General features: G+C 44.1%; 1 protein-coding gene across 1 annotated transcript in view; it reads left to right on the top strand.

Annotated features, from left to right (window-relative positions):
• The window catches only part of LOC111979143 (eukaryotic translation initiation factor 4 gamma 1), a 64,130-nt gene that overhangs the window by 27,780 nt on the left and 24,262 nt on the right, over positions 1 to 12,088 (top strand). The window contains exons 14-22 of the mRNA XM_070448940.1: positions 2,653 to 2,830; positions 5,438 to 5,571; positions 5,838 to 5,981; positions 6,719 to 7,120; positions 7,354 to 7,500; positions 9,412 to 9,645; positions 9,798 to 9,902; positions 11,012 to 11,326; positions 11,672 to 11,806. Coding sequence (XP_070305041.1) covers positions 2,653 to 2,830; positions 5,438 to 5,571; positions 5,838 to 5,981; positions 6,719 to 7,120; positions 7,354 to 7,500; positions 9,412 to 9,645; positions 9,798 to 9,902; positions 11,012 to 11,326; positions 11,672 to 11,806 — 1,794 coding nt within the window. The remainder of the gene's footprint in view (positions 1 to 2,652; positions 2,831 to 5,437; positions 5,572 to 5,837; positions 5,982 to 6,718; positions 7,121 to 7,353; positions 7,501 to 9,411; positions 9,646 to 9,797; positions 9,903 to 11,011; positions 11,327 to 11,671; positions 11,807 to 12,088) is intronic.

Here is a 12,088-nt window from a genome sequence, read left to right as displayed (position 1 = left end):
ATGCAATGATGTAGATGTAAAGTAATCTAACAGGTGAAATGAAGAACGCCAATGTCCTAAAGTATTGCACAAGTTGGCTGCAGGTAATTACTTAAGTAGCTACAAATATAACAACTTATTGAACTCAAAATAAATAATGAACTTAAAATACATTTCAAAGGTATTGAAAAACCATCCCGTGGCTATTTCCAAATACCCCGGTATATCGCCTAAGCCTACTGTTCATCAGTCAGTGCAGGAGCAACTCGGCATATGGCATCGTTGGTCTTTGTGCCTGGAGTCCTGGTATGTCTGTCGAGACAAGCATTTCACTTCCCAGCAAGTTTTCTTCATTAACCGACCAATTTGCTAATTAAAACTTGTATCTTAAGAATAGAAGGAATAGAGGACTTGTTTTCCACTAGCGCCGGCTGTCGGCTAAACCGACGATTTACAGACTTTTTACAGACTCTGCCCAGAGGGTCAATACCGCTGCATTAGACAAAAACATGGTTTTACCCGTGTTAGTATACATACCCCACCTTGGGTGGAGTCTCCTCATCGCTACACATTGCATCCTTATTGCTAGGCTGGGAGCTGAGTGATCTGGGCCTTAAACGGTTCTTGCCCTTATCAGTACTGCCACGTGATAGTTTTCCCTGCGCCCAGCCTCTCCCAAGCTTCATTATGGCACCTCTCATGTCTCTTTTTTCATAATTAGTCATTAATAATAGTTAAAGCTCAAAAACCAAACCTATCAACAGTCTGCTGCCTGTCCTGCCTCTCGGTACCTGTGTGTGTGTGTGCTGTGATTGCAGTCAAATTTATTTAGAGGGAGAGGGCATGATGCTCCTTCGTCTCTGATTTGAATTTGCACATCCCATTATAGTGTGGTAACAATGGGTCAAAATCCACTTAACCTATTGTTTACTGGCACATTCATTTATCTTTTGCTTGTTTCAAATGCAGCCACGGGGTGGTGGGGCATGGGCTATTGACTGTGCTTTGATTTAATAATAAGCTTGACTAGTTTTATTAAAGGTGTCGAACTGACTGAATATAGTCCATCTCATATCTTTGCCATTCATGAATCATACAACATAGTTACACTGTGTACAAAACATTAGGAACACCTGCTCTTTCCATGACAGACTGACCAGGTGAATCCAGGTGAAAGCTATGATCCCTTATTGATGTCACTTGTTAAAACCAGTTCAATCAGTGTAGATGAAGGGAGGGAGATGGGTAAAAGAAGGATTTTTAAGCCTTTGAGACATGGATTGTGTGTGTGTGCCTTTGAGGGTGAATAGGTAAGACCAACAAGCCTTTTGAATGTGGTATGGTAGTGGGTGCAAGGCGCACCGGTTTGAGTGTGTCATGAAGTGCAACACTGCTGGATTTTTCACGCTTAMGTTTCCACTGTTTATCAAGAATGGCCCACCACCCAAAGGATATCCAGTCAACATGTCAACTGTAGCAAGCATTGGAGAACATGGGCCAGCATCCACGTGGAACGCTTTCGACACCTTGCAGAGTCCATGCCCTGACGAATTGAGGCTGTTCTGAGCKCAAAATGGGGTGCAACTCAATATTAGGAAGGTGTTCTTAATGTTTTGTACACTCAGTGTGTTATGTCCATGGCATCGTAAACTAAAGATCTCATTTGTATTTTCAATATGAAGTCCATCAGGACTTGCCAGACAGTGACGTTAGGCTAATGACAAGCCAATCACTATCGCATCGGTGTAAGAGTCGTTCATTTGGCTCCCTAATTTGCATACTGGTAGTGTTTTTTGGCAATTATTTGCAGATAAATGATGAAAACATTCAATGAAGATGGTGAATACCATATAGATACCTGCTTTATTTTTCAATCATACCTATATTGCAGATAGCTGAGATAATGCCTCGTAAGGAAGCTTGAAGACTGTGGGTCAGTTGCTAAACAACTGTTTAAAAATAAATAAATGACATTCTGCAATTGAGTTGCATACACTTGTTGAAATTATTTTAGTTATTGAATTGTCGTTCCCTCTCTTAATTGAGCATCTGTTCTGTTTTTATTCTAGACCCATTTAGTCACTGGAAGAAGTGCCAATCACACAATTTGTTTGATTTAAAATTGTACCTTAAATCATTTTAAAGATAATTTGGCCACTTCTTTCTGTTTTTAATAAAATACATTAATTTAAAGAACAAACAAAATTACTTTAATCTCAAGAGGAGGCAGGTTTAAGGTCATATAGTTCTAGACAATATCCAAAATGACTAACAATACACTGAATTTAGACATTTACAGTAACTTAAACTGTAAGCACAATACCACAACAAATTTTTCCAATCTGGGAGGTAAACCCAGTCAAGTACTCAACAAAATACACACTCAACACTGTGTATTTTGGATGGAATCAAGGCATTAGAATGTACCAGAGGCCACCAAAATAAATCTTCTTCTGCAAAAATGTCATAACAGCCCAGGGGAGCCTGGCTGGCTACTTTTTTTCTATTAGGCTGGCTACTCCATGTACTTGTGGAAAACCACTGGTTACTCACCCCAAATCGCCTAACCTTAACCACGAAACTGACTTGAGGTCAGCATATAGTGTCTCAACTTCCTTCTACTCTCTTACCCTTCAATCTTCTTGTCCCGTCTCCCCCCTCTCGTCTGTACAGGAGGAGGCGGCACCTGCCACCGAGCCCTCGTCTTCACCGGCGGAGCCCAGCCCTGTGGCCCCGACCTCCTTGCCGCCCGCCGACGCGCCAGACGAGACGTGGGAAGAGAAGGAGGACAAGCAGAACGCAGACACACCCCCGCTCAAACCGGGCGACCTCAAGTACCAGTACAAAGGAGGTTGGTGGTCCCTTAGAAATGACTGAAGATATCAGTCAAGGATCTGTATCGGACTCAATGAATATCTAATATTCGTTGATTGATTCTTTGTGAGAGGTGTCCTCATTTTTCCTGTCATATGAAATGTCTCATCGTTGAAGTGTGCAATAAGCTGTCTGTTTCTATAACCACATTTCCATCCACGGATTTTATGTGAGTCAAGTCATACCGTATAAAAATAAATCACAACAGCTGTGATGGAAAAAGGAAGTGTCGGTACAATTACCAAAATGTCGACAGACAATAGGTTCGTTCCACATAGTGGGATATTTTTGTCGGTAAAATCAATTATGCAACAAATTGCGGCGGAAACGATTTCTTGTGGGATTTGTGGTAGCATCGTGAGACTGCAAATTGTATTGTTATTTTATGTTGTGTGGTCCTTCCTCTATGACTTGAAAAAGCATGCACAGTTTAAAGGGCTACAGATGAAATAAGTTATGATGAACTTCACAGGGTGGTGAAAGTGCACAGTGATTAGCTTGATGCGCCTTTCCAATAAATATTGAGGGTCTTGTAACATGATGATCGCTGCTAATTAATCAATCTCATCATATAACCTAACCTGTCCACTTTATTAGCGAACTGTTGTCTAGAGTAGTCGACCGGTTATGATTTTTTTTAACGGCGATACCGATTTTATTGGAGGACCAAAAAAAGCCGATAGCAATTAAATCTGCCAATTAAAAATAAAAATAAATCAGGTTTTTAAATGTTATATATATTTKTAAGAATGACAATTACAACAATACTGAATGAACAATGAACACTTTTATTTTAACTTAATATAATACATAAATAAAATTTATTTAGCCTCAAATAAATAATGAAACATGTTCAATTTGGTTGAAATAATGCAAAAACAAAGTGTTGGAGAAGAAAGTAAAATTGCAATATGTGCCATGTAAGAGAGCTAATGTTTAAGTTCCTTGCTCAGAACATGAGAACATATGAAAGCTGGTGGTTCAATATTTCCAGTTCTTCAATATTCCCAGTTAAGAAGTTTTAGGTTGTAGTTATTATAGGAATTTTGACGTCGACTATTTCTCTCTTGTCCATTTGTATTGGATGTTCTTATAGGCAATTTAGTATTGCCAGCCTAATCTCAGGAGTTGATAGGCTTGAAGTCATAAAAAGCGCTGTGATCAAGCATTGCGAAGAGCTGCTGGCAAACGCAGTAAAGTTTGAATGAATGCTTATGAGCCTGCTAAGACTGCTCTATCAAATATAAAATCATAGACTTAATTATAATATAATAAACACAGAAATATGAGCCTTTGGTCATTAATATGGTCAAATCCGTAAACTATCATTTTGAAAAACAAAACGTTGATACTTTCAGTGAAATACGGACCCACTCCGTAATTTATCGAACGGTTGGCAACAGTTTGGGCCGCCTGGCTCGTTGTGAACTGTGTGAAGACCATTTCTTGGTCTTCACAAATGGTCTTCACACAGTTCACAACGAGCCAGGCGGCCCAAACTGCTGCATATATACCCTGACTCTGCTTGCACTGAACACAAGAAAAGTGACACAATTTCCCTAGTTAATATTGCCTGCTAACATCCATTTCTTTTAACTAAATATGCAGGTTTTAAAAAATATACTTCTGTGTATTGTTTTTAAGAAAGGCGTTGATGTTTATGGTTAGGTACATTTGTGCAACGAATGTGCTTTTTTTCGCGAATGTGCTTTTTAAATCATCACCCGTTTGGCAAAGTAAGCTGTGATTCGATGATAAATGAACAGGCATTGATTATATGGACAAGCTAGTTAACCTAGTAATGTCATCAACCATGTGTAGTTAACTAGTGATTATGTGAAGATTGATTGTTTTTTATAAGATAAGTGCTAGCTAGCAATTTACCTTGGCTCATTGCAGCCACAAGGTCCTTTTGATGCTGCACTCGCGTAACAGGTGGTCAGCCTGCCTCGCAGTTTCCTCATGGATTGCAATGTAATCGTTTGGACGGCGATTGTATTGCAATGGATTGCAACGTAATCGCCGTCCATAACAATTACCGATTGTTATGAAAACTTGAAATCGGCCCTAATTAATCTCCCATGCCTATTAATCGGTCAACCTCAAGTCTAGAGTGCATGCGCAAAAACCAGATTGGGCAAGTTTGCCCAAACAGTTTTTTTTGACAAAACCATCGATAGACTGGAAAATGCAATGGAAACGCATTGAACTTGTTTTTTTATTCGGTACATGAGTACTTTAGCGAAAAAGTTGTTTTTATGTGCACTATGTCATCAAGCACAGCCTTTTATTTGCCATTCCGTTTTGATGAAAACAAACCTCTGGAAGGAAAATTGACATTTTGTTAAGGCGGATATTATAATATTCGCATGAAAATATATCACAAATTGAATGGAGACCTAGCTACTGTCAAAGACCCCCATTACTCATGTGTATGGCCAGCGTTATCCCTAATGAAATACATGTCTCTTCAGGAGTAGTCTGATTGGTGGGTTGGGTGTGTTACAACAACAGCTAAGCAGTATAAAGAGTCCTTCGTGGTCAATTCAAACTCTCCCACTCCTCCACCCTTTCCTCCCAACAGAGCAATGGAAGCCTATCGACCCAGAGGAGAAGAAGAGGTACGACAGGGAGTTCCTGCTGGGTTGCCAGTTCATTAGTGCCAGCATGAACAAGCCTGAGGGCCTGCCTCTCATCACCGATGTTGTGCTAGATAAGGTAAACTATACCATCAAATTAATTAATTCATTTTCTGATASAGTATGGGGATTTTATAGGCACCCAGTTAAAGGTGTTATTATATTAAGTGTTATGAAATTAAAGGGATTATGCTCTAGTGCAAATTCTAGTTTTGTTTTTATGTGGATTTTAACACCTCCCATGTCTCAATCATGTGCTTTTCTAGTATCTCTGTCCCGATGTTAAGTTCAATGTCAATCCAATGTCAAAATCATAGGTACTTAATTCTCTCTTTCTCTGTGTAGGCGAATAAGACCCCCATGCGCCCAGCAGAGCCGGGTCGCAACATGAACGCCGGGCCAGACTTCACCCCCGCCTTCATGGGTAACCTGGGTAGACAGTCCTCTGGGGGAGGGGGACCACGGGGCCCTGGAAGGGACCACATGGGAGTGAGTATGGCAGTGTGTTGGGTGTGTGTCTGCATAGTTAGATAGAGGACTCATGTCCTCTAACTCTATGGTCAGTGTATAGAGATCCTATAATTCAGGACCAAGATGGACGATTGTTTGGTCATGTTAATAGGATGCCCATTATAGTGTTCTATTTATTTATGTTGGTTCTATGTGTTTTCAGTGTGTGTTCGTCAGTATTTGTTAAGTATGTGGGCTGTTGGTGTCAGTGTCTCTTGGAAAGCATTAGTCACAGTTCAGAGTACATAGTACGTCACTCTCCAAATGTCTCTCTATCCTTCCATCCATGTTCACTGATTTGAAAGGAAATTACTGGTGTAAGAAATATGGTGGAAACTCCCACTAGCCCATGCCTCTACCAATCTAATGCTATTAGATTTGTGGGAAGTAGTGAATTAGTTCACACTTCAGGAGATTGGAGATATCAATGGATGTACCCTTTTTGTCACGTTTTTCTAAAACAAGTGATTTGATTTGATCATCAACCAATGATTTATTGTGAGCATTTAAAGATTACCATTGAATTGAATGGTGTTCGAAGACTTCCATTGAGTGGAACTGGCCCTGCTCTCTACCTTGTTTCTGTCTAAAACTGTGCTCTGGTAGTGTATGATTGACAGCCCGGTGTGTTTCTAGAGTTCATAGACCTCATCTCCCTCTTCCCTCTTTCTCCCTACCCCTCTCTCTCCTTCCAATCTATCTCTCCTCTTCCCCAGCCCCCCGGACCACGGCGCTCCCAGCAGGGCCAGCGCAAGGAGCCCCGCAAGATCATCACAATCTCCTCATCGCTAGGTGGCGAAGTGGAGCTCAACAAGGCGGAGAAGGCCTGGAAGCCCACAGTGAAGAAGGCTGTGACCCGGGGCCGAGGCGCCGCCCCCGAGGATGAGGAGAGCGACGACCCCGAGCAGGCCAAGACCCAGGAGCTGTTCAAGAGGGTCCGCTCCATCCTCAACAAGCTGACCCCTCAGATGTTCCAGCAACTGATGAAACAGGTCACAGAGCTGTCCATCGATACGGAGGAGCGGCTGAAGGGAGTGATCGACCTGATCTTTGAGAAGGCCATCTCCGAGCCCAACTTCTCTGTGGCCTACGCAAACATGTGCCGCTGCCTTATGGGGGTGAGTGAAGTGTTTGGGCGGTCCATGTTAGTCTTTTTATTTCCTTTCTCTCTCTACGTTGAGCCTTGTGTTTGGACCACTGCAGTCTATTGATGAAATTGAATAACTCAAGGAGCTGAGGACAAGCTTTCTCCTTTCCTGTGATTCTGTCTTCGTCCTACTGGACATAAAACCAAACAGACCTTGAAGTAAACTAGTATTTCTCCTTGTTTCCTTTCATTGGCTCTTTCTAGTTGAAAGTGCCCACCACAGACAAGCCGGGAGTGACTGTAAACTTCCGCAAGCTGCTGCTCAACCGCTGTCAGAAAGAGTTTGAGAAGGACCAGGATGATGACGTCATCTTTGAGGCCAAACAGAAGGAGATGGAGGCTGCCAAAGAGGTAGGGGAGGATTCATTTCACATGACAATTTAGTCATTTAGCAAACGCGACATACATGCATTCTTCTTAAGATGGCTAGGTGAGAACACATCACAAGCATTTCAAGTACATTTTTCCTCAAAGTATTTATCAGAAAAATCCATGCTAGTGGGATAAGGGAAGTGGCTTTTTTGGGGGGGGTGTTCGATGTGTAATATTGAAAATAGATGCTGCCATTCTTTTTTATACACTGCTCAAAAAAATAAAGGGAACACTTAAACAACACAATGTAACTCCAAGTCAATCACACTTCTGTGAAATCAAACTGTCCACTTAGGAAGCAACACTGATTGACAATACATTTCACATGCTGTTGTGCAAATGGAATAGACAACCGGTGGAAATTATAGGCAATTAGCAAGACACCCCCAATAAAGGAGTGGTTCTGCAGGTGGTGACCACAGACCACYTCTCAGTTCCTATGCTTCCTGGCTGATGTTTTGGTCACTTTTGAATGCTGGCGGTGCTTTCACTCTAGTGGTAGCATGAGACGGAGTCTACAACCCACACAAGTGGCTCAGGTAGTGCAGCTCATCCAGGATGGCACATCAATGCGAGCTGTGGCAAGAACGTTTGCGTTGTCTGTCAGCGTAGTGTCCAGAGCATGGAGGCGCTACCAGGAGACAGGCCAGTACATCAGGAGACATGGAGGAGACCGTAGGAGGGCAACAACCCAGCAGCAGGACCGCTACCTCCGCCTTTGTGCAAGGAGCACTACTGCCAGAGCCCTGCAAAATGACCTCCAGCAGGCCACAAATGTGCATGTGTCTGCTCAAACGGTCAGAAACAGACTCCATGAGGGTGGTATGAGGGCCCGACGTCCACAGGGGGGGTTGTGCTTACAGCCCAACACCGTGCAGGACGTTTGGCATTTGCCAGAGAACACCAAGATTGGCAAATTCGCCACTGACGCCCTGTGCTCTTCACAGATGAAAGCAGGTTCACACTGAGCACATGTGACAGACGTGACAGAGGTCTGGAGACGCCGTGGAGAAGTTCTGCTGCCTGCAACATCCTCCAGCATGACCGGTTTGGCGGTGGGTCAGTCATGGTGTGGGTGGCATTTCTTTGGGGGCCGCACAGCCCTCCATGTGCTCGCCAGAGGTAGCCTGACTGCCATTAGGTACCGAGATGAGATCCTCAGACCCCTTGTGAGACCATATGCTGGTGCGGTTGGCCCTGGGTTCCTCCTATGCAAGACAATGCTAGACCTCATGTGGCTGGAGTGTGTCAGCAGTTCCTGCAAGAGGAAGGCATTGATGCTATGGACTGGCCCGTCCGTTCCCCATGACCTGAATCCAATTGAGCACATCTGGGACATCATTTCTCGCTCTATCCACCAACGCCACGTTGCACCACAGACTGTCCAGGAGTTGGCGGATGCTTTAGTCCAGGTCTGGGAGGAGATCCCTCAGGAGACCATCCGCCACCTCATCAGGAGCATGCCCAGGCGTTGTAGGGAGGTCATAGAGGCACGTGGAGGCCACACACACTACTGAGCCTCATTTTGACTTGTTTTAAGGACATTACATCAAAGTTGGATCARCCTGTAGTGTGGTTTTCCACTTTAATTTTGAGTGTGACTCCAAATCCAGACCTCCATGGGTTGATAAATTTGATATCCATTGATCATTTTTGTGTGATTTTGTTKTCGGCACATTCAACTATGTAAAGAAAAAAGTGTTTAATAAGAATATTTCATTCATTCAGATCTAGGATGTGTTATTTTAATGTTCCCTTTATTTTTTTGAGCAGTGTAATTCAAGATTCAACAAACTAGTTTGATAGACAACCTGTGTAATAGATACATTTCCATTCTGTTTCACCACGCCGATGAATTTTCAAACTAACCTCGGACCTCTCGTTTCCCAGGAGGAGAAAGCTGGTCTGAAGGCGACGCTGGAGGAGGCCAAAGACAAGGCGCGGCGCCGGTCGCTGGGCAACATCAAGTTCATCGGCGAGCTGTTCAAGCTGAAGATGCTGACGGAGGCCATCATGCACGACTGCATCGTCAAGCTGCTGAAGAACCACGACGAGGAGTCGCTGGAGTGCCTCTGTAGACTGCTGTCCACCATCGGCAAGGACCTGGACTTTGAGAAAGCCAAGGTACGCAGAGAGAGGAAGAGAGAGAGACACACACACAGTTAGATGGACACACAGGCACAGGAGCAGACACATACTCACACTGACATAATTACCTTTGAATGGCCACACCCACCCACCCCCAGTCTGACTGTCCCTCTGACCCCCCCCCCCAGCCCCGTATGGACCAGTACTTTGCCCAGATGGACAAGATCATCAAGGAGAAGAAGACCTCGTCTAGGATCCGCTTCATGCTGCAGGACGTCATCGACCTCAGACGGGTACAACTACACCTCCCCCATCCCTCTCTGTACAATGTTCTCTCCTCCTTTCTCGTTCTCGTCGTTTCTACTCATTTTCTCACCCTCTTTCTCTCTTCCTCCATCTTTCTGTATYTTCCTTGCTCTCTCTCTCTCTCTCTCATAATTCAATTGAGGGCTTTATTGGCATGGGAACTTTTTTAATTGCCAAAGCAAGAGAAATGGACAATAAACAAAAGTGAAATAAACAAGAAAAACAGTGAACATTACACATCATAAAGATGTACCGATCCTGTGCAGATGTTCTAACACACGGTCTGCCACTGTCTCCCTGTAGCGCTGTCTTAGGCGTCTCACAGTACGAACATTTCAATTTATTGCCCTGGCCACATCTGCAGTCCTCATGCCTCCTTGCAGCATGCCTAAGGCACTTTCACGCAGATTAGCAAGGACCCTGGGCATCTTTCTTTTGGTGTTTTTCAGTAGAAAGACGTCTCTAGTGTCCTAAGTTTTCATAACTGTGACCTTCATAACTGTGCCTACCGTCTGTAAGCTGTTAGTGTCTTAACGAGCGTTCCACAGGTGGGAAGCATGGGAAACCATGTGTAAACCCTTTACAATGAACATGTGAAGTTATTGGATTTATTTGGAGTTAATTCGTAAAAATCCAAATATCTTTGAAAGACTCGTCTTGAAAAAGGGACGTTTGGGAATCGCTTCCTTTTAGGTGGTTGTAGAATTGAACAGCTCTTTTCTGGGTTTTGATCATTAGCGAGTATCGGCCTAATTCTGCTCTGAATGCATTATTTGGTGTTTTATGTTGTACACTGGGGATATTTTTGCAGAATTCTGCATGCAGTCTCAATTTGGTGTTTGTCCCATTTTGTGAATTCTTGGTTGGTGAATGGACCCCAGCCCCCACAACCATGAAGTGCAATGGGTTCTATAACTGATTCAAGTATCTCTCTCTAGCTTTCTTTCGTTTTTCCTTCTTCCGTTTATTTGTCCTCTGTGCAATAGTATCATTACCATCATCGCATCACAGTAATTACCATAGTAATTATCCATATGGCCCTGAAGCAGCCTTGCTTATCTTAAAGAGTCATCTCACTCACTGTCCCTCCCTGCAGAGTGGCTGGGTCCCCCGGCGGGGGGAGCAGGGCCCTAAGACCATTGACCAGATCCACAAGGAGGCTGAGCAGGAGGAACAAATGCAGCAGATCAAGGTTCAGCAGCAGCTCATGTCAAGGAACGATGGAGGAGGACGTGGAGGTGGAGGGGGAAGAGACGGGAGGGGGGGAGACAGAGGAGGAAGGGATCAGGGGGGCCGCGGGGGCCAGCAGGTGGGAAGGGGCAGCCAGCCCCAAGACGAGGGCTGGAACACAGTGCCCATCTCCACCAAGAACAGACCCATCGATACCAGCCGGCTCAGTAAGATCACCAAGGTGAGGGGAGAGTTTCTTAATGTTTACAACTACTAAAGGAACCTGTGTTTTTACCACATTATGAACACATGGGGTTCCTCATTCTGGGTGGGAATGTAAACAAAATCGTACATATTGCCTTTTTGTGGCTCACAAGGATGCTTTTTGTATTTGCTATATAGAGCATGACAAGGTGAAGAGTTGTTGTCAGGGCTGTGCTTTGCCTGGATGTCATGCTGGTTGGACTTCCTTTACTTTATTAGACATGTTTCACCAGATCAGTTTTACCAAGTCAAGACTAACTGAGATGGATATCATTTTGGTATATCACCTCTGCTCTCAACCTTTTGACCTCTCCCCCACTAGCCTGGTGCTCTGGACTTCAGCAACCAGCTCCTTGCTCCCCAGCTCGGGGGTAAAGGCATGTGGGGCAGCTGGGGCAAGGGCAGCAGTGGAGGCACCACAGGAGCCAAGCCTGCCGCCGGAGCTGAACCAGGTAGGGACACACACCCACGTTCAAACACTCACGCCTAACACACGGGCAAGAGTAAACATGGAGTCTCTTAGACCTACTTCATACAAAGACATCCCTCACATAAAACCCCAACAAATGTGGCTCACTGTATACACACTGTATACACACTCTATACACACTTGACACGCACGCACATCTATACACACTTGACACGCACACACGTCTATACACACTTGAAACGCACGCACGTCTATACACACTTGACACGCACGCACGTCTATACACACTTGACACGCACGCACGTCTAT

Source organism: Salvelinus sp. IW2-2015, linkage group LG19 (genome assembly GCF_002910315.2).
Source record: "Salvelinus sp. IW2-2015 linkage group LG19, ASM291031v2, whole genome shotgun sequence".
Lineage (NCBI taxonomy): Eukaryota > Metazoa > Chordata > Actinopteri > Salmoniformes > Salmonidae > Salvelinus > Salvelinus sp. IW2-2015.
This window is presented reverse-complemented; position numbering and strand designations above follow the sequence as displayed.